The 23,113-nt window shown below is 26.7% G+C and overlaps 2 protein-coding genes across 2 annotated transcripts; both read right to left on the bottom strand.

Annotated features, from left to right (window-relative positions):
• Positions 1–743: 743 nt before the first annotated feature.
• LOC129611772 (probable multidrug resistance-associated protein lethal(2)03659) lies at positions 744–6,106 on the bottom strand. Its single transcript, XM_055525078.1, has 7 exons — positions 5,831–6,106; positions 4,792–5,022; positions 2,852–4,732; positions 2,418–2,781; positions 2,203–2,353; positions 1,190–2,138; positions 744–1,126 (listed from the first exon to the last, which is right to left on the bottom strand). The coding sequence occupies exons 1-7, from the start codon at positions 5,908–5,910 to the stop codon at positions 865–867; spliced, it is 3,918 nt and encodes a 1,305-aa protein (XP_055381053.1). The 5' UTR covers positions 5,911–6,106; the 3' UTR covers positions 744–864.
• An 864-nt stretch (positions 6,107–6,970) lies between these two features.
• Positions 6,971–20,658, bottom strand: LOC129611812 (probable multidrug resistance-associated protein lethal(2)03659). Its single transcript, XM_055525174.1, has 7 exons — positions 19,733–20,658; positions 11,555–11,785; positions 9,524–11,497; positions 9,070–9,442; positions 8,851–9,001; positions 7,838–8,786; positions 6,971–7,774 (listed from the first exon to the last, which is right to left on the bottom strand). The coding sequence occupies exons 1-7, from the start codon at positions 19,810–19,812 to the stop codon at positions 7,513–7,515; spliced, it is 4,020 nt and encodes a 1,339-aa protein (XP_055381149.1). The 5' UTR covers positions 19,813–20,658; the 3' UTR covers positions 6,971–7,512.
• Between the last annotated feature and the right edge of the window lie 2,455 nt (positions 20,659–23,113).

Here is a 23,113-nt window from a genome sequence, read left to right as displayed (position 1 = left end):
GAAAGAAATTAAAATGGTCAAATAAAAAAATAAATAAATAGTTTTTGTTAAAATAATAAAATTTTTGAAAAGGTGCTCTAATATTTGAAAAGGAGAGATGAAAGGCTTCTATGTATAATAATATTATATAAATAATATTTTTACCTATAAAACTTTTTGTTGCCAAAGTGCAAAAATAATTAGAACGGAAACACTCAACTTACTCACTAGTTAGTTCAATACCAGTTCTCATGTTTGCTTAATAGAATATAGAATATAGATAACAAATTATACTCGTATTACGTTTCTTGAGGCTTGGTTTGCTTATATTCTCTTTCCTAGAATTTCTCATCAAAAATTTTTTTTTGATTTTGTGGCTCATTAAACTCTTTAGTTACTAATTGCTATATCATAATTATTTCACCATATTGATCAATTAAATTCAAAAATTTAACATACAAAGAGCTTTTAATAGTGAAAACGATTAATTTTTCAAATAATAGTTAATCGATGTTAGTACTAATACCTGTATTATTTCATTATATTCTTTAAAGATTATAAAAATCGTAAGGCATATTTAATTTACAAACTTTTTTGGAAGGGTAACTTAATTCAGTTTATCTCTAAAATATTCAAATCTCTAAAGGAATATAAGTGAAATCTATATTTGATTTGTACTCATTTTTTTAGTTTATTTTTAGTTTATAAAATAATATGAAAAATGGTTTAAAGTTAACATGGAATTACTTTACTAATTTCTTTATTTAGCATTATTAAAAATCATTAATATATTAAGTACAAAATTTTAATTATAATTTAAATTCGTTAAAACAGTTAATTAATTATAATTGACCTAAGTGATTCAATTGTACTTTTGAGCTAGCTTCAGGTTTTCCCATGATAACTACCTGACGCCATTTGTATTAATATATTGGATGTTTCTACACCTGTTTGATCTACCAATTTCTTTAAAAATCCATCTGAATTCTGCAATAATTCATATGGATGACCGAATTCCACAGCTCGGCCACTATCCATTACTAGTACTCTATCGCTATCTATTATAGTATGTAATCGATGTGCAATAGTTAAAACTGTACAATGTTCAAATTTTGTACGAATCGTCTTTTGTATCAGTTTGTCAGTCCTAAAATTAAAAATTTATTTCATTATTCAAATGATTTATACCGATAAATATTTTCATGCTTACTCTGGATCAACATTAGCAGTAGCTTCATCTAAAATCAAAATTTTATTTTGCCTCAGAATAGCCCTTGCCAAACAAACTAATTGCCGTTGTCCCATACTAAAATTAGAACCACCATCTGACATTTTGCAATTCAGACCATCAGTCATTGCAGAAACATACTCTTTTAGCTCTACTTCTTGTAACGCACTCCACAATTCAGCATCACTTGATTTTTCAAATGGATCTAAGTTATACCTTAAAGTGCCAGAAAACAGTACAGGATCTTGTGGAATTATTGATATTTTACTTCTTAAATCATGTAAACCTAATCGACTAATATCAATGTCACCAATTTTAATTTCGCCTTCATTATGGGCCAATCGAAATATGGCTTGAATAATAGATGATTTCCCAGCACCAGTTCTTCCCACAATTCCGATCTTTTCTTCCGAATTTATTTCAAAATTTAAGTTTTTTAAAACGTATTCTCCATTCTTGGAATATTTCAAATTAACATTATTGAAAATTATTTTTCCATAAATTGGCCAGTCATTTTTAGGACGATTGCTTGGCACACTTTCATAAGCAGGTTCTGGCTTTTCGTGAATATATTCAAATATTCTTTCCACACTAGTCATTTGATTTTCAAGTTCAGCTGTTTGTCTCATTCCCCACTGAACCGTACCAACTAGTGAAATACATTGGGTAATTGCAAGTCCAGCATCACCACTGTAAAATTGATCTTCAAGTAAAAGACAACTATATGTGACAATAGCAATAAAAACAACACAAAAGAACTCCAACCATAAAGCAAAAGCTCTTGTTGTTGCTAAAAACAAATACCAAGCAGATGTATGACAATTATTATGTTTGTAAAACTCTTCTGTCATCTCGTTTTGAGCAAATGAAGCTCTTATGGTTGTTAATCCTTGAAAAGTTTGATTTATATGTGAATATATTGGACTGCGATCTAAAAATTTTAAAAATATTGTGGATCTGAATTAAGAAAAATTTTACGATACGAGTGCACTTACTTATAGATTCGATACGCTTAATGGAACGGCTTGTATTAATATAACAGCACCTCATGAAAAAGAAAAGAACCCCCATTATAACAGCCGGTATTAAAAACCACTTGTTTACTACTACCACCATCACCAGTATCGCGAAAATATCAGTAAAAAACTGAAATGAACAAATTTTACCTTTGCAAATTTAAGTATATGTTTTAAAAAAAATTAACACTCACGTGAACACAATCTAATAAAACAGATGGTAAAGTTGAATCTATAGAGTCCACATCCTTAGAAAATCGATTTAAAATTCTTCCAGATGGGTTCATATTAAAAAAATACATTGTAGCTCTTATTACTCCTTTAAATAATTTATCATGAAGTTTAAGTGATATTCGCAAACACATGAAAAAAAAGACGAAATTTCGTGTTAGAAATAAAATTAACGTAATGGCTAAAAGTCCTGAGTAAATTATGATCAATTCAGTTCTTTCTCTTCCCACCTCATCCTCATGGATTAAGACTCCTTCGATATTGCTAGCTAACCTTGTGTTTTGTCCAGCAGTTACATTTCGTGAAATATCTTCTTCCCAAATTACCCTAAAATTTCAACAACACCATTATATTCTTTTTTATCATAAATACTACTCGAAAATAGATTTACACTTACCATCTAGAAATAAAATAATCTACAATACTGAGAGCAGCTCTCGCAAAAACGAATAGCAAAACTACAGACAAAAACCAACAGAAATTATTCAATGATTTGAAATATGACTTGTATACATCAAATTTGATTGCTCCTATTTCCTGTTTCTCTTTACGATCTTCGCCCCCATCTTCCTCCTTAATTTTAGTCAGCTCTTGTATTAGATTCATTTTCTTTTCACTTTCACTTTTTGAGCTAATTGATGAATGAATACTTTCTGTTTCTGCAGCTTCATCTTGAGCTTGAGTTAACAAACTAAACTCATTTAACTCTTTCAATGCCTTGTAACTCCCTTTAGCTTGAATTCTCCCAGAATTGATCAAAACTAAATTTTTTACATTTTTCAGGTACTGTAATTGATGAGTAACTAAAATACATATTTTATCCTTCAAAAATTCTTGAACACAGTTTTCAAAAATATGTTTTCCAACATGCGCATCCACAGCCGATAATGGGTCATCCAGCAAATAAATATTCGCCTTCTTATATACAGCGCGAGCTAAATTTACCCGTGCCTTCTGTCCACCACTCAAAATGATTCCCCGTTCACCAACTATTGTTGTATCACCATGCGGCCATAAATCTATATCTCTTTGTAAAGCACAAACTCTAATAACTTCTTTGTATCTTTTTTCATCGAAACCTTCGATAAATACAATATTATCACGAATAGACCCTTCGAAAAGCCATGGTTCCTGACAACAATAACTTACTTTTCCATTAACGTGTAATACACCTTCATTTAATTGCATTTCACCCAGAATAGCATTCAGAAAAGAAGATTTACCTGCACCTACAGAGCCAATAATTGCGAATAAACTCCTTTCTTTTATGTGAATATTTAAATCTGACAAAGTCGTAGAACTATTATAAAGGTCGTTGGAACACCAAGATGCAGACACTTTTTCAAACAACACACTTATCTCTGTAGCTCTGCTTTCATTATGGATTCTAGATCCAGATTGAAAACAATTAGCTCCAATAATTTCTTCCAATAGAAAATCTTTTACTCGTTTCGTTGAAATGTAGGCTTCTGCCAAACTTGTTATTGCTCTAGGCCAACGAACTAATGAATCATTTAATAGAAGAAATATCAACGATATGGTGAAAACCTTTTCAGCATTAATTGTTTCGTCATTCAAATAAATATAAGATATTAATGTTATAAATGTTGAAATCTTCGAAATCATTGAGATAGTCGCTAAAAATGAATAAACTTTCATAGTTCCTCGAATAATTTTGATTTCTTTTTTGCGAGCTTGTTCCACAATATTTGCGAAACATTTTTCCCAAGCATACATTTTTATAACTTGAATACCTCGAATAATTTCATTCATTAATTTAATTCTAAAATCAGTTCTTCTTGCCGTTCTTAATCGATATTGCGCGACTTTCTTGCCGGCCCAAGCTGGTAGTGGAGTAAAACATAACAGAAAACCTACGCCGATAATTGCTGATATCCCAACTTGTTGATAAGCAATATAGCAGAGAAATAAAGCTTCAATTGGACCTTGCCATATATCACGAATTAAAAATAAAAGTAAATCAAATTTCGATAAATCGTTTGATAAAATATTAATGGCACGAGAACTCAACCCATCATTCATTGTTGTCGTAGATATCTTTAAAATTTTACTGTATATTAGTCCCGACAAAGCTAAACGAATTTTGATTGCGATTTGAGAGGAATAAAATTGAAAAGGATGAAGCGTTATTCCTCGTAAAAGCGATGATAATACTACTCCAGTTGCATATAAATATGCGTCTGTTTTCGATATTCCACCTGCACTATTTTGCGTAAAATATGACATCAAACCAGCAAGGCAAATTGGTTGAGCAATTCTGGAATGTTTGTTAATAATATTACAATTCTATATATTGGTTTGCATATAATTATTTACTTAGTTACGAATTTTAATAAATCAAGTAATAGGGCATATATTATAAAAGATTTGCCAAAAGCACAAAATATTACACGTATAATGCTAGGATTTTTTCTTTTTAATTCATCCTCCCATAAGTTTGCAAACTTTTGTGCAACTGTTTCGCAATCTAAAGATGGTATGTGTTCGTACAATTCTTCTTCTTTTAAGGGACGATTAAAACCTTTTCGAAACAACTCACGAAGCCACCTAAAATAAAATCAAAATAGTTAAAATATTTTGTGTGTGTTTAAATAAATTTCGATATTAATTTATTGAATTGAAATTTAAACAATTTCTTATTTGAAAATCATTAATTTCAAAAACTAACTTCAACAAAAATAATACGACGCTTCAATATTTGTGACTTTCTAATTTATTCCAACATATCACTGTTACTATAATTTAATTAAGGAACCTACAATATGAAACAAAAAAATTAAGGTTATTTAAAAACATTAAAATAATATTTACAGTTGCGGTAACAATTACTAAAAAAAATTCAAATAAAATAGGTACTAAATAATATATCAGTGTTATCAATTAAGTTGGTATTAATTAAATTACAGTTTAATTGAGTTAACAAACATTTACTAAATTATAAAATCTATAAAAACGATAGTTACTGTCTTTGTCTTTCATTAAATAACGATTCTAAACTATTTATACATACTTGATTTACAATTTATTTAAATAAAAGTTTTGTTTCGTAACATGTCGCTAAAGTGTAACTATAAATGATTCCATACTAAGGATCACTAAGCGCGATAATAAATTACATGTATTAAACACGACTATAAAAATAATTTTTTATTTCTAAAATATTATGGTGCTGGTAAACTTTACGAATTATAAATAAACAATACTGCATCTTATTTAATTTAAGCTTTGCACTTACGCCTACAGGACATTTGTAGCTTTACTATTTTATAGTTCTCTATTCACAAATAATTATTCTATAATAGCATTCAATTGATAATAATTCTCATTTAATAAAACAAGTAAAAATCAAACTTACCAAAATGTCCATCTTGATATAAAATTAGCCAGAAGTATGGGATTTCTTTCTTTCTTTGCAGATATGTTTGCTCTCTTCATAATAGGATATTCTTTTTATATTATCAAAGCCCACTCAAGAAGTATTTAAATTTATTTTACTCGTAAATCCAAAGATGAACAAACCTACTTTTTCTTAGATTCAAAACAATTTCACTTAAATTGTTTTCGATAAGAAACACTTAATTAATATGTAATATTTATTAGATAATAATAAAATTATTTTGCAAGCTTAATATATTTCCTAACCATTCTCATTCAAAACCACTACTCTACTGAAAAGGGTTCTCAGTTAAACAAAAAAAAAGTTATTCTCTATTGTTATTTTAAAAAGCTTATTCAATTGTAGTTCTCTTTTCATTTATCTCTTGTTATAACAGTAGCATTTATATTCTGTTTAAAATAGTAAGTTAATGACAATAGCTACTTCAATTTTTTCTAAAGTTCTTTTCATATAGTCAGTTTGCACTTTATAGTTGTGAGTTTTATTTCAATTTACTTAATTACTGTATCAATATTTAACAAAAAAATGTAAAACAAATCACTTTTGAATCTTGTTTACATATTGTCTTGTTCTCTTTTTAGTTTCTCTCATAATTATTTGAACATTTTACTCAGTCAAACTTTTAATAATAAAATTTTATATTATTAATAAGTACAGCTATATCTAAGCTTTTATTAATTAAAATACTAACAACTTCAAAAACCATAGTTATCGTTTTTGAAATTTAGAATTTTAACAAGTTCGTAAAACATAAGAAATGTTCTTTAATTCGTTTGCGGAACATAAGAATATTTTAAATGGAAATTTTAATGAAATATACACGTTTTTCGAGTTAAAATGATTGTAATTGACAAATTTCTTTTTTGGTACAATTCTGAATTGTTGATATCGTATAAAAAATATTCTCAATCCACTTTAACTACTTACAAAATAATAATGGTTTTTAGTGTATATAGTAAGAGTTACAAGTTTGCAAAGCGGACTTGAATTTAAATTAAACTAAATCGAAAAAATCAAATAAGTTTTTCCCATATTTAAAAAAATTTGGAAAAAAAATTTAATTGATCAAAAAAATTTTGTATTTTATGTATAAAAATATTATGTCTTTATTATGAATCTTGTTTTATTTAGCTTATATAAATATTTAATTTGCCATTTATTACACAACTATTATCCAAATATTGAATAGTAATCAAAATAGTATACTGTTATATAATGCATAGCAACAAACAACATATTACATAGTTACGTATTTAACATAATTTTATAGTTTTGCTTTAGTTTTCACATTTTATTGCCGCCATAATCATAATAATTATGTTGAACAGTTTTGTTTTAATTATTAATAGTACTTTTGTTTTTAAGTACATTTTAATAAGATATTTTTTAAAATCACAACATTCGAAAGACAATTCGAATTCAATAATTTATTTAGAATTTATAATAAGGCTTAAAATAATGTGAATGTATAAAAAAGATTTCTAGGTAATATTGGAATACTTTGGTAATATCTATATACTTAATATTACTTAAAATTCTTAGTTTCTTAAGTACAAAATTTTAATTATAAATTAAATTCGTTAAAATATTTAAATAATTATAATTGACCTAAGTGATATAATTGTACTTTTGAGCTAGCTTCAGGTTTTCCCATGATAACTATTTGACGCCATTTGTATTAATATATTTGATGTTTCTACCCCTGTTTGATCTACCAATTTCTTTAAAAATCCATTTGAATCCTGTAATAATTCATATGGATGACCGAATTCTACAGCTCGACCAGCATCCATTACCAACACTCTATCGCTATCCATTACAGTATGTAATCGATGTGCAATAGTTAAAACTGTACAATGTTCAAATTTTGTACGAATCGTCTTTTGTATCAATTTGTCAGTCCTAAAATTAAAAATTCATTTCATTAGTCAAACGATTTATAGCGACAAATATTTTTACGCTTACTCTGGATCAACATTAGCAGTAGCTTCATCTAAAATCAAAATTTTGTTTTGCCTCAGAATAGCCCTTGCCAAACAAACTAATTGTCGTTGTCCCATACTAAAATTAGAACCACCATCTGACATTCTGCAATTCAAACCATCAGTCATTGAAGAAACATACTCTTTTAGCTCTACTTCTTGTAATGCACTCCACAATTCAGCATCACTTGATTTTTCAAATGGATCCAAGTTATACCTTAAAGTGCCAGAAAACAGCACAGGATCTTGTGGGATTATTGATATTTTACTTCTTAAATCATGTAAACCTAATCGACTAATATCAATGTCATCAATTTTAATTTCACCTTCATTACAAGCTAGTCGAAATATTGATTGTATAATAGATGATTTTCCAGCACCTGTCCTTCCAACAATTCCGATTTTTTCTCGCGGTTGAATCTCAAAGTTCAAATTTTTTAAAATATATTCACCGTCGTCAGAATATTTCAATTTAAAATCTGAGAAAACTATTTTTCCATAAAGTGGCCAAGTTTCTTTAGGACGATTTTCAGCTGTACTTTCCAGTGGTGGTTCTGATTTTTCATTAACATACTCAAATATTCTTTCGACACTAGTCATTTGGTTTTCAAGTTCAGCTGTTTGTCTCATTCCCCATTGAACTGTGCCAACTAATGAGATACATTGAGTTATAGCGAGTCCAACATCACCACTATAAAATTGATCTTCAAGCAACAAGAAACTATAAGTAACTGTAGCAATATATATTACACAAAGAAAATCTAGCCACAAAGCAAAAGCTCTGGTTGTTGCTAAAAACAAATACCATGCCGATGTATTGTTGTTATTGTGCTCATAAAACTCTTTTATTAGCTCTTTCTGAGCACATAAGGCTCTAATTGTAGTTAACCCTTGAAAAGTTTGATTTGTATGTGAGTAAATAGGGCTTCGACCTACAAAATGTAAAAAATGATGTTGTAGTGTAGTAACAATTTAGAACAAAAATAGTAGTCTTACTCATGGACTCAATGCGTTTAATACTTCGACTGGTATTAATGTAAATGCATCTAAGAAAGTAAAAAAGAAATCCCATTAAAATGGCTGGTATTAAAAGCCAATAGTTTGCTACTGACACCATCACTAGAATTGCAAAAACATCAGTAAAGAACTGAAAGTTATAGAAATATACTGATTTACTAATCAAATCTTCGAGAATAATAAAATAAAAATACTTACTAACAGGCAATCAATCAGTGACATCGGTAAAGTAGTATCGACAGCGCTCATATCTTTCGAGAATCGATTTAGAATTCTTCCAGACGGATTCATATTGAAAAAATACATTGTAGCCCTAGTTACACCCATAAATAGTTTATCATGAAGTTTTAGTGAAATTCTCAAACACATAAAGAAAAACCCAAAAGTCCGAGTTATAAATAATATTAAAGTGGCACAAAGAAGACCTGAATAAATTATTACAAGATTTATTCTTTCCTTTTCCACCTGATCTGCTTCTGTTCCATTTTTTCCGAAGCCTTCACCTACAATGTCAAAAGTAAATTTTTCTACAGTACTTCCATTTTTCGCGACTTCTTCTTCCCAGATTACCCTGCAAAAACAAAAATACCTTTAAATACACTTTCTCGACTAAATTACATATAGTTTCGCTCTGAAAGAAACCCTTTTTTACCATCTGGAAATAAAATAATCCACAGCACTAAGTACAGCTCTCGCAAAAATAAATAGTAAAGCTACAGTTAAAAACCAACACAAATTATTTAGTGCCTTGAAGTATGATTTATACACATCAAATTTAACTGCTCCTATTTCCTGTTTCTCTTTCCGATTCTCTCCCTGATCATTTTCTTGAACACTTGTCAACCTCTGAATTAACTCAATTTTCTTTTCACTTTCACTTTTTGAACTAATAGATGAATGAATACTTTCTGTTTCTCCAGCTTCGTCATGAGCTTGAGTTAAAAAGCTGAATTCATTTAATTCTTTCAATGTCTTATAACTGCCTTTAGCTTGAATTTTCCCAGAATTAATTAAAACTAAATGTTGAACATTTTTTAAGTATTGTAATTGATGTGTAACTAAAATACATATTTTGTCCTTCAAAAATTCTTGAACACAGTTTTCAAAAATATGTTTTCCAACATGCGCATCCACAGCCGATAATGGGTCATCTAGCAAATAAATATCTGCTTTTCTATATACAGCGCGAGCTAAATTAACACGAGCCTTTTGTCCTCCACTTAAACTAATACCGCGTTCGCCAACTATAGTTGAATCACCATGTGGTAGTAAATCTAAATCTCTTTGTAAAGCGCAAACTTTAATCACATGTTTGTATCGTCTTTCATCATATTCTTCAATGAATACAATATTATCACGAATGGAACCTTCGAATAGCCACGGTTCCTGACAACAATAGCTCAATTTTCCATTAATTTTTAAATTTCCTTCCGTTAGTTCCATTTCTCCAAGAATAGCATTCAAAAGAGATGATTTTCCTGCACCTACAGAACCAACAATTGCAACTAAGCTTTTTTCCTTTATATCAATACTAATGTCGGATAAAGTTGTAGAATGGTTTGCTACTTCATTATCTGAACACCAAGATGCAAAAACTTTATCAAACAAAACACCTTTACTTTGAGATGTTTCATTAAACATTCTGTGACTTTGTCGAAAACCATTTAGCGACACTTCTTGTTTAGCAAATCCGTTGGAAGTATTCGTTTCGGAAATGTTTCCATTTTGTACTATTTTATCATTTTTGTCGGGCTTCATTTCATCACCTTCTAAAAGAAATTCTTTTACACGCTTTGCTGAAATATATCCCTCTGCACAAAATGTTATCGCCATGGGCCAAAAATGTACTAGAGAATCATTTAGTACAAAAAATATTGTTGAAATTATAAAAACTTTCTTAGCATTGATAGCTTCATCACTTAAATAAATATAAGAAATCAATGTTAAAAATATGGAAAATTTTGAAATCATTGCTGTTGTGGCTAAAGATGCATAGACCTTCATAGTTCCTCGAATAGCTTTAATTTCTTTTCTTCGTGTTTCACCGACAATATAGGCAAAAGACTTTTCCCAAGCATACATTTTTATAACTTGTATACCTTGAATTATTTCATTCATTAATTTAACTCTAAAATCAGTTCTTTTTGCGGTGCTTAAACGATATTGTGCAGCTTTTTTAGCACCCCATGCTTGTAATGGAATAAAACTCAACATAAAACCTATACCAATGACTGCTGATACACCCATTTGCAAATATGCTATATAACCAAGAAGTAACGCTTCTGCCGGTCCTTTCCATAAATCATGTATGAATCCTAAAGCTAAATCAAATTTTGCTAAATCATTTGATAAAATGGTAATGGCACGTGCACTTAAACCATCATTTGTTGCTGTTTTCGATATTTTTAAAATTTTATTGTATATTAATCCTGATAAAGCTAATCGAATTTTCGTTCCAATACGAAAAATTAGAAATATAAAGGGATGGAATGTTAAAACTGGCAATAATGATGATAATACTATTCCGGTTGCATATAAATACGCATCTCTTTTGGTCATTTTGTTTTCATCGTCACTTTGCGCAAAATAAGACACTAAAGCACCAAGGCAAATTGGTTGAGCAGCTCTGAAAGTTTTAAAAATTAATTTTAAATAGAAAAAACTTAAAAACAAATATTTGTACCTGGTTGCAGATTCTAAAAAAGCAAATAGTAGAGCATATACCATAAATGATGTGCCATAAGCACGAAAAATCATACGTATAACACTAGGATTTTTTCTTTTTAGTTCATCCTCCCATAATTTTGCGAACTTCTCTGTAACTTTTTCGCAGTCCAATGATGGAATACGTTCATATAATTCTTCTTCTTTTAACGGTCGACTAAAACCTTTCCGAAACAATTTACGAACCCACCTGAAAATTAAATTAATAAATTCTATAATAAGTTTGCAATATTAAATTTTTTAAACGATAAAAATAGACTTAATACTATAAAGACAATAAAAATTCATACAATTTTTAGTTAACTATGAAAACTATTTATAATAATTTTCTTTAGATTACTGTTTCTTAATTTGGTGTTTGGTATTTTTCGTAACCACATAAAGGTGAGGGAGTGTAATGTAAAAAGCTTAATAATCACATTCATTCTTTAAGACGCTTTGCAAGATTAGTAACACTATAAGACATTTTTCATGAAACGATAGACATTTTATGTCATTTTAGTTATACAGGTAATAATTATGATTTCTAAAATGTTCATTTAACTAGTTTGTACATACATAAATATGTTTAAATCTTATAGTTTTTGGTCTCATATTGCATACTTTTTGTACACAGAATAACAAATTGACAATAACAATTGAACAACATAACAACAATTATTATTGCTTACAGAAAATTTACAGAATAGCAAAGTTAATGTGAAGTGCGAAGTTATATGGTAGCAATTCACATTGCTTCAGTGATGTTTCTTGCAGAATGTATGTATTGTAACTCAATTCGTATAATAAATTTTTAATGTTAAAAGCATTTTATCCTCCCTCCAATTTATCGATGAAGTTGAAATATTTTTGTTACCCCTCTATTTCAACCAACTATTCTCATGTAATTAAGTAATTTCGTCCACAATCCATTTGATTGAACCTCAATAACAGAAACTTTATTAGACTACGTAAGTATATAAATTAAAAAACTTTTGAATTTTAGGGTCTAATTGTTTCTAAATAACCATGTAAAAAAGGTGAAGTTAACATTAGAAATAATTGCACAAAATGTAAACATTTTCAACTGACATGGTACTACATTTAATATTATAATTCCATTATTTCATGTGAATTATCTTAATTTAAAAACTAATAAACTTATCTGTAGTGGCATACTGCAAACTTAAAATTTATTATGAATTTTATTTTGTTTGCATTGACTATATTTTTCAACTACTATATGGCTTACTATTAAAAGAAAATGGTCTTCTTTAATTTACTCCAAATATTTGTACATAACTTTGTATGTAATTTTCATATATTTTTATATATATACATACATATACTAAGTAAATGACAACTTAATATGAAAATAAGAAAAATTGGTCATGTCAACTCTACGATACCCGTATGAACTTGTTAACCTATAAATGAACAACTATTAAAGTTATATGGCAGCTACCAGAATGAATCAAGAAATTTAAACGACTTTTATCACATATAGCGGCCTCGATGATACACTTTTACTATAGCTTCAATAATTTCTGATATAATACCAAATAATTTTTGAAGTTGCAGGGCAACTACTTGAACCAATGCCTCGAGCACATCAGTTTTAAATAGCTTCCCGATTTTTATTATTATAAATCATTTGTAAAAATTTTGTGAGCTTGGCTCAATTTGTTTTTGAGTTAGCGTTGGAACGGTTAGGTTAATTTATAACACCCTTCGAACATACGTTTGTTTCGTACGGGTACATATGAATAACGTATTGTAAGTAATTGCGAAAACATTTAATCATGAAAAGTTGTTACTACCCTTTCTCGTCAAAAAAAGTTTGGCAATCTATTTAAAACACACAAGTATGTATTAGTTATCACTAGTATGAATGAATGTATGTGTATATTTTTGAGAAGTAAGTATATATACATATATAAAGCAACTAATCTTTTGCAAATAAATTCAATTCTTGTTATTTCAATTTTGTCATCTACTTTATCTCTTATGCGAAAATTCAGTTCCTCACAACAACTACATATTAATAAGAATATAATAGCGGTACTAAAAATCCACAGTTTCTACTTAATAATAATCAAGAAAAAAAATTTAAAATTTCAAACAAAAAAAAAGGTAATCAGAAACAGGTGATTTCTTTTCATGCATTATTTTTAGCGAGAACAACTTTATTCGGCATATTTTTCAATAAAAAACTTTTATTGAATTTTTTTTCTTTTTGCTTGCAAAGCTTAAATAACCGGTCTAAAAGTAGGTCTTAGGGGATTTTATTTAACTTTTATTTTTAAATGTTTTTGCGCAAAACAAAAAACAACAAGAAACTGTGTGCGATTTGGTTTTTTTTTTTATTCTAAGGTCAGCATTAAGTACACGAATTGTGTTAATACTAAGAAATTTTTGACGTCATGAAAAAAATTACTCTATTACTTTTATAAATAAGATACAGTGTTATATCAGACCCTCCTCCACTAGCGCACTTAGATGGAATACTGACGAGTAATTCGACGCTGAAGATACTTATATGTTTATAGTTACAATTAATTTTCCCCAGTCTAAAAAATGTATCTAAACGCCATGCCAAAAATAATAGTAACCTTACAATATAACCACTACATTTAAAAACAGTTCATTTTACTTCCAAAGAGTACAAAACATATAATTAAAATATCTTTGCAAATGAAATATAATCACTATATTTACTTACTCGTAAAAAGATAAAAATCAACATGAAATTTAAATACATACTGTAAATCTTTGGCTTTATCTATATACATAATGCTATCAAAAAGCTTTAAGTCACTGTGCAGAATCGCCTACTATAGTGGAACAACTTAAAAAATAAATAAATAAATAAAATGTTGGCAGTTTTTAGTTTTATAATATGATAAGTATTGCAATTTTCTAAAAGCACTGTATGTTATTGACACGATTTTTTTTTCGCTTACTTAATTTTACCGCAAACACCACACTAACTTATTTCTATACCGGAATATTTGAGTTAAAGAACTTTGTACAATCTTAGTTAAATATTCATATTAACCATTATTGTTATTGTGAGCTAAATATTCATAATTCATTTTCGTAAAATTCTTAGAGCAACAGAAAAAGGAAAAAATTTTATGTTTTTTTGAATTTGCAAAAATAACTCAAATTTTACACATTTGAGAAAAAGGCAATCTTAAAATTTTGAAGTTAATACTATTTTCTTGTTACAGCGTTATTTTATATTTTATTGTAAGTGAGAAATTTCAAACTAGAGAAATGATGTTTTTGAACACAAAATAAATGTTTTAGGCGACTATTTCTATGTAAATTTTTGAATTATGCCACAGTAAATGACCGAATTATCTAAGCCATTTAAGGAAATATAAAGAATTTTTTGATTTTGTACATTTCAAATAGCAAATACTATTGTGCTAACTGTTGGTTATTTTTTAATTTTCATTATTTATTAATTTTAAATATACTTATAAGGGTGTAACAACTTTAATGGGAAAATTTTTTAAGATTACCGTTTGATACTATTAAAATTACAATTTAAAATTGCAGTAATTATTAAGTACACCATTCTCGATAAACTTCTGTTATAAGATATATGGTAAAGGTTCTTAATATTAGACGATATACCTGTAAATTTTGGCAATTTAATAATATCATTGAAAATATATTAAAACGTTTATTGGATGCGTATTATTATGAACAATTGTGAAAGACGACAAAATTAATTGTGAATTTGATGAAATTCAATTCAAAGACGGAATTTCTTAATTCTCGATACTTATACATATTAAATATGCAAGTGAAAAAAAAAAAAATTAAATATGTTAATTACTTAATTATTGCACTATGCGTACATGTAATAATTCAATTCAAAGTTCTTATCTTGCCTTATTTTATATTAATAAAATAAAACTCAAGGGAAGGCAAAATTCTCAATCTTTATCATTAAACTACCTACTTAATGCAAATAATACAACCCTTAATAGATACGAGTAATAAATTAATTGTAAAATTATCATTTTTCTAAGGTTGATGAAAAAAATTTCATTTTTTGCTATTCTACTTATCACGAATCTAATATTTACTTATATCATGTATAGTCTTTGTAAAACCATAAGAAATCAATTAAACTTAAATTTATTGAGCTAATGAATTTGAAAAGTGTATAAGTATATTGTAAAAATGATATTTTTTTATTGAAGATCACCCGGTCGAAAGGATTTCAATGCTAATACAAAGATAACGCCACTATCGGTATTAGTTAATTATTATTAGTATAGCAATCACTCAAAATTGAAAAATTTGAAAAACAGCATCTTCTACGAAAATTAAATAACTTAAACATTTAAAAAAACTGACGTTTATTTGATACAGTCTAAAATGTTTTTTCAGTTCCTCTTCATGTCCTCTTATTTCTAATTATTTTCTGGCCCTATTTATTCTATCCTATATCTTTTCTACAAATATTCCAAAAGACGGAACTTAGCTTTTCTATATATTGATTAATTAAGTAAAAAACAATCTTTTATTTATTAAGAAATTTTTCCTGTTGATTTTCTTCACATAGAAAACAATTTTTTAAATTCAATTTAAGGGCAATTTTAAATTTTGTTCAACGAAAACAAATAAAATTTGTTGAAACGACAGTAGAGACACTTTTTTTCGCGATGTTCATTAAGGAAATAGAAAATCAAGAAAAATCATAAGAAATGCCGAATTTTTTTGACTACGTTACTTATTTATCTTTTTTTATTGTACTTAATCAAAGTTTTATCACAATTAATCAAAGACAAGGTGTCCAAGATTCAATAGGGCTCACGGAGTAGAGTAATAGAATGCTTTTAGACGAACAAAAAGCACGAACTGACATTTTGATTTTTGCACCCTTATTCTCGTGTTATGAAACCTCAAAATTGGAATTTCTCAAAACCGTCTAACTTTTACTGACAACTGCATTTTTCAAAAATTGTAATTTTGAAGTCTCATAACTCGAAAAAATGGGTTCAAATCAAAATGTCATTAATACTCGTAGGCGTTACTCGTTCGTCTGAAGGCATTCTGCGAGAGTACTGTTGAATTTCCGGACACCCTGTGTATCAAAAATAATATTAAAAAAAACCTTTCTAATTATGATTTTTTATCTTTCCAATTGATTGATTGGATAAAAAAAACATTTCTTAAGTTAAATAAAAATATTATAAAAAAATTAATCAAACTAAATTTAACATAATAAATACTATGTTAACGCCTTAATAACTTCATTAACAATCTTATCGAAATTCAAATTCTTTTTTCAAGGTAATTTCAAATCTTTTATTGCTAAGTACAAATTTGTTGAAAATAATGTCAATTAAATTTTGTGTCCGTTTGATTAATTGTAATTTATTTGATATACAAAATGGAATACTTAGATAAATATCTTTTTTTGATTTATGCAAGTGCACATAATATATATTTGTACTTGTGTACATGCAGGGAAGCATTTCTATTATAAGCATAAGTGTAGGAAAGTAGTAGGAATATTTTGTTGTCATTAATTTTTATATCGTAAAAACCTTTATTTCTTTGTAAAAAAATTTCTTTTTATTTGGGTCCGAATTTTATGAGCACTTTGAAATTTTTTGTATTCTTGTGCCTAAGTATTAGAATTCAAAATGTAAGTCCTTCAAAAAACTTAAGCCTTAGCATAGCACTTTTTTTACTATTATTAAAATTTATAGCAGCAGCATTTATAAATTATTGATTAATTAACTAACATAAACGACTGGTTACATACATGGACAATTCAATTAGTTTTATTTTCTTAATAAAATCCACTACCCATTCAGCCATCCCACTACCAAATTAGCGACTATGGTATGCAAAAGGTTAAAAACAAATAAACATCTTAGTAACGCATTAAGCCAAAAATTTCCTATACATATAACAGTTTAAATTGTAATTTACAATTACGAACCGTATAATTTTAAATGACGTTTAACATTTATTAATCTTCATGATTTTTAAAGTATGTACTCAAGAAATAAATTCTTAAAACAATCATAATTATTTTTATTAATGGAATAAGCATTTTATTAAAAAGTACCGAATCACATTTTAATTTTCTGTAATGTTTTTATTTTTGTTTTTCTTGTTCAAATATGATGAATAATATTGGGGTTTTTTTTTATTTTCGTAGAACAGATAGGTATTTAAATATCTGCATCGAATTTTAAGTATACGAAAATTTCGTTAAACATTAATTAACAGTTAAGAAAAATAATAAAGTTGGGTAAAACCAATGGTATGTAAAGTAGAACTTTTCCCGAAATATCTGCTGTTCAAAATATTCCACTACATTATTTAAAATACTTTCATTTATATGTATGTATGTCAAAATATTTCAAATGATTGCATACATTTAGGATGAAACAAGAAAAAAAATTGAAAGTGGCATTAACATAATGTTCCAATTCAAGGACTTGCTTCATTTTTTGCTTGATTTTTTGATGGTACGATATTTGCCGTTAGCATTATGTCTTTTAACAAATTCGAAAAAGCTTGAAGTATTAAGCGCCAAAAAATTTAATTTTACAAATTTCGCGATACGACCACGTGAGTGGGATCTAGATCTATCTATTTTGTTGGTTTTTTTGTAGTTTCTTTACAATAGATAATCAAAAAAAAATGAAATTATTAAGACTTTGAGGGCCTTAAGAGATGATACAAATTTCCTGCTGCAGACACACAACGACGTTCTAAGAGAGTGACACTAATAAGAACTCTTTTTCAGAATTTTGTTGGAAAAGTGCTAAAAAGAAAATAAAGCTTAACTGATAAAAATAAATTGTTTTTTAATTCATCACTTCGTTACAAACAAAATATTTCTGTCTTAATAATTAATTTTAATTAAAAATATTGTCATCTGATTCCATTAATATTCATACCAAATAATTCTATAGAAAAAAGTTATGTTTACACATATCAGCTTTATTTTATATACCAGTCCAATTACAAAGTATTCAATTTCTACGAAAATATTAAAAAGTTATGTTTCATACAGCGTCAAATTAAATTGTCCAATAATATTCTCAAGAATATGAAAACAATAATATAATATAATATGAATATACTGAATACTGATCAGTGATATCATATACGCTAGACTCATTTAAAATACTTTAACAAATGAAAATGTTATAGATATTAAGTGTATATGTACATAAACTCTTATACTTATACAATATAATAAACATTGATAAATATTTTTAAATTTAAATATTTATTAAATTAAACAAAATAATTTAAAAGCTCATAATGAAAATATTTTAGAAGAAAGTCAATTACTTAATAGTGATGAAATAGAAATTTTTTTTTAGGAATAAGAAATTGAAAATACTTAATATTTGCTCTCTTTGAGAGAAATACTTTGCAATATTATGTGCCTACATAATATAAGAGACCTTATTAACCTTCGGAAATACAAGAGTATAATAAAAATATTAATCTAATCAAAATTCTTAAGTGTCAAATTCTATCATATCTTTAAAAAAATCGAAAAATATCATTAGATTAAAGTATATTATGTACTGCATAAATATTGTATATAATTCAATAATATTGAAGTATAACACTTAATTTATAGCTTAAGCAACTCATATCTCTTAATAAAAAAATATTCTTAATATTTTGAAACTTTATTATTAATTCATTTCCAAAATTCTTAAACGAATGAAGTTAATGTAAAAGGAAATATTAAGAACAGAACACAATTTCTTAAAAATTAATTAAAATTATTATTGATTGAAATTTGTTTATTAACTAACAACTACAATATTGTTACAGAATATCGGAATATGACTTATTTCTTTCTAATTACTATTGGAAGTGAGAACTTATTATCACCTCAAAATTAAAGTTTGGGACCTTGTTTTTAATTGTTTTGATAATTTTAAAACAAGTGTACAGAACAAGTTAGGTAACGATCTACATTTTAAATTTGGCAATATTTGACAATTTTATAAAAATATTTCTGTTATACTAGTTTAAGAAGAAATAGATAATTCTGTTATAAGTACTAGTTTTTAATAAAAATTAATACTTAAGTACTTATTTAAACTATTTTTTAAAACTTGTAAAGTATTTAAGTAATTGAACTTACCAAAAAGTCCATTTTGATAGAAAATTGGCATCATTTACTGGATTTTTTTCTTTTTCAATAGTTTTCTTTGTTCTATTCATATTAAGTATTTAATTTATAAAATTTGAAAAAAAATTGCAAATGTAAGTATAAATTTATGCTTTACGTATGTACTTTATCTAAAGAAATTTTGTATGATTTACAATACAAATTATCTCGTGCCAAAAAAAATTCCTTTCTTCCTTCTTTTCTCTCTTCTGCTGAACGTTGTTATCTTCCTTTTTCCACTTTTTTCTATTTTTTTTTTTTAATTTTTAATAATAAATATTTTTTTTAACTGTGTTTATACGTATTAATTATTAAATTTTATTAGGTAAGTAATTATGCATGTATGTGCTTAGAAAAATATGAGGTTATGTATTTGCACACTCAGTACGTCGTGAATAAGTATAACAATTTAATTATTTAATTGATTAATATTATTAATAATTATTAAGTAGACAAGATTATTTTAATTTCGAATAAATTTTTTTTCTTATTTTATAACAAAATTTTTTATTAAATTTTAATATTATAATTTTATTTTCAGGTACACAAATAATTATATTTACAATTAATTTTCATATTTGCCATCCGGTCTATTTGAATGTGTATGTACATATAAAACGAACTTTAAATTAAAAATTGCACAAAAATTTCGCAAATATAGATCACGGTACTCCCGAATACACATGTACGGACAAAAAAAAATCGAAAAAAAAAAAATTATAAAGAAAAATCAATAAATTTCGTCAAAATTTTCTAAAATCAAAGTTCAAATTATAAAACACAACATAAAAATAATATTGTTGGAACAGTTAATGTTATGAAAATAGCTGGTACAAAAAATATAAAAATTTATTTTCCTACTCTTTTTCTTTTTTTTTTTTGTAATTAATTCATCAAACTTTAGCGAAACGAACGAACAACAATACTAAATATATTTCTTAAATTATCATTCATTTAAATACAAAAAATTCTCTCTCTTGCTCTTTAAATTCTATTATTAAAACAGAAAATAATAAAAAATTAGCACTTCTTTTACTCATTTCAAATTCTGTTATAATTTTTTTTTTTCATTATTTTTGCTATCTTTTAAAAATAATAAAAAAAAATATGTTAAACACTCATACTCTACGTCACTATTTTATTCTTTTACTAAATTCTATCTACTTATAGTTATATAGCATACGTATGTTATATATGCATTAATAAATAATAAATATTGAACTTAAGCACGCTTCAGACACATTTCATTTATTTAATATTAATTTAAATATAAAAATACTTTAAGCTCTGTTACTATGTTTATTTGGAATTACCACCCATATTTCGCAATATGAGAAATCTTATTAATAAAAAAAATAACATAAAGCTCATAAATTTATATTCTCAAAATTTATGCATACACAAACATATGTATACATATGTACCTATATGCGCATATACATAAGTACATATGTATATACATAATAATTTTTATGATTGAAATGTAGAATTTACACACATTTAATTTTAAAAAATATTTAAATGTAAACAATATTCTAAAGCTTATTAAAAAACAAAAATATTTGTTATACACAAATAAAAAAAAAACACTTGAGAATGTCACTGCCTATAAATACAAGAGAATCAAATATGAGTGATTCACTCTATAACGATAAGATAGATACTGATTTTCTTTTCATTTGTAGAGTAAACTACACATTAAAGAAATCAACTACATATTTGAATAAAAATAATTAAATTTAACAACTATAGGATACCTAAGAAAACTTGCCAATTCATAAATGCATAAAAAAAAGAATTATGTACAATATTTATGAATTAAAATACAGATTGTATAGGAGGTTATACGAAATGTAATTTCAATGAAGTAACTTGCTAAATTGAATTTTATAAAACATATAATTTCTTATAGTCTTTGAGCTCTTTTTTAGTTCACGTGAAACTATAAGTATATTACTTTAAACAAATTTACATACACATACCAAATCTTTGTTTTACCATTACAACGAGTTTATAAACGAATTGAAACAAAAGTTCAAATTGTAAATATTTTCAAGTTAATTAAGAATTGGTACTAGGCGGACCTTAGTCTATTTTTGTGAAGCTCCCGATTCACTAATTTTTCCTATTTAAGTCGTACTCAAAATTTTTTTTCTAATGTTAATGTTTCTACTGTTTCATTGTACAATTCATTCATTCAATTCAAGACCTATTTGCTGACTTAAAACCAACTTAAAAATTAGCCCTGCCTTATTACTTTTTTAATAAACTTCATTTAAAAAGACAATTAAATTAATATCAATTTCAAAAAACTATCGTAGTTTTCTCGATCTTAATTAAATAATATGGAACTTCTTCTGATAAAACGTACCTATGATCTTATAATATACTGTCATAATCTGGGACATAAATTAATTAATTTCAATTGTAGTATAAAGCACATGCATACATATATAAAGAGCCTGATCGTGTATCTCGCTATTTAACTCGCCAAGTGAGAAGAAAGTGAGTAACTATCATATATAAAGAGTAATCTTATTGGAAAATATCCATTTGAAAAACGAAGAATTCTGATTGAAAGTGAATAAAAAGTGAGATGAAAAAGCGGGACACAATTTGATTTATAATTTCGTTAACAAATAGTTTTTATCATAATAAATTTTTTACAGTTATCACACTCTGATTATAAGCCGGATATATGCGAATGTGTTTCCGTCTCAAAAACTGTTAAACCATATGAAAAATATTTCGTATCAAGAATATGAAGAACAATTTTATATATCAGGGTTGTACAAGTTGTACACAAAAGAAATATCAGATTAAGAATACAATTATTTATGATATAGCACCAGCTACTATGTGGTATCGGTGTGTCAAGGTAAAGAGCAAAATATGATAAAGAACACAAGCTCACACATACATATATAAATATATATATTTATGTATGCCTGAATTTAGATTTTTCAATGCCTTTTCTCTTTAAAATATTTATATGTACTCATGTTTGTCTCATTTCATAGTTACGTTGTTTTGTTGCATATGATTTTATTTTGCTAAGTTTACAAAATACGCATGTATATGAAATACAAAAGTGACATAATCTGCAACCATATGTTTCATTCCTTTATTTTTTTTTATTTTCATTTGTCGCGTGTACACTATTTTAACATATGTTCTAAGTTTTAGTATATACATATTATTGCACTTAGTTATTTTTTTCCTCTTCTCTTTAAATAAGCAGAAATGACACAGCTGATTACATTAAGAATAATATAATATGATAAACAATTGCTATTACAGGAATATAGGAACCCTAATAAAAACCTTCATATTGTGAATTTATATCGTATTGTG

The sequence above is a fragment of the Condylostylus longicornis genome, unplaced genomic scaffold, assembly GCF_029603195.1.
Source record: "Condylostylus longicornis isolate FDR11 unplaced genomic scaffold, ASM2960319v2 ptg000055l, whole genome shotgun sequence".
NCBI lineage: Eukaryota > Metazoa > Arthropoda > Insecta > Diptera > Dolichopodidae > Condylostylus > Condylostylus longicornis.
Note: the sequence above shows the minus strand (reverse complement) of the source record. Positions and strands in the feature narration are given on the sequence as shown.

What these genes read in the sequence shown, in the direction of transcription:
- LOC129611772 (XM_055525078.1), bottom strand. Translation starts at nt 5,910, where the DNA reads ATGAAGAGAGCAAACATATCTGCAAAGAAAGAAAGAAATCCCATACTT. An exon ending in ATATCAAGATGGACATTTTG is followed by an intron (nt 5,023 to 5,830) that starts GTAAGTTTGATT and finishes ATTTTATTTTAG; the next exon opens with GTGGCTTCGTGAGTTGTTTC. An exon ending in TTTTATTAGATTGTGTTCAC is followed by an intron (nt 2,354 to 2,417) that starts GTGAGTGTTAAT and finishes TGTTCATTTCAG; the next exon opens with TTTTTTACTGATATTTTCGC.
- LOC129611812 (XM_055525174.1), bottom strand. Translation starts at nt 19,812, where the DNA reads ATGAATAGAACAAAGAAAACTATTGAAAAAGAAAAAAATCCAGTAAAT. An exon ending in GATTATTTTATTTCCAGATG is followed by an intron (nt 9,443 to 9,523) that starts GTAAAAAAGGGT and finishes TTGTTTTTGCAG; the next exon opens with GGTAATCTGGGAAGAAGAAG. An exon ending in CACTGATTGATTGCCTGTTA is followed by an intron (nt 9,002 to 9,069) that starts GTAAGTATTTTT and finishes TATAACTTTCAG; the next exon opens with TTCTTTACTGATGTTTTTGC.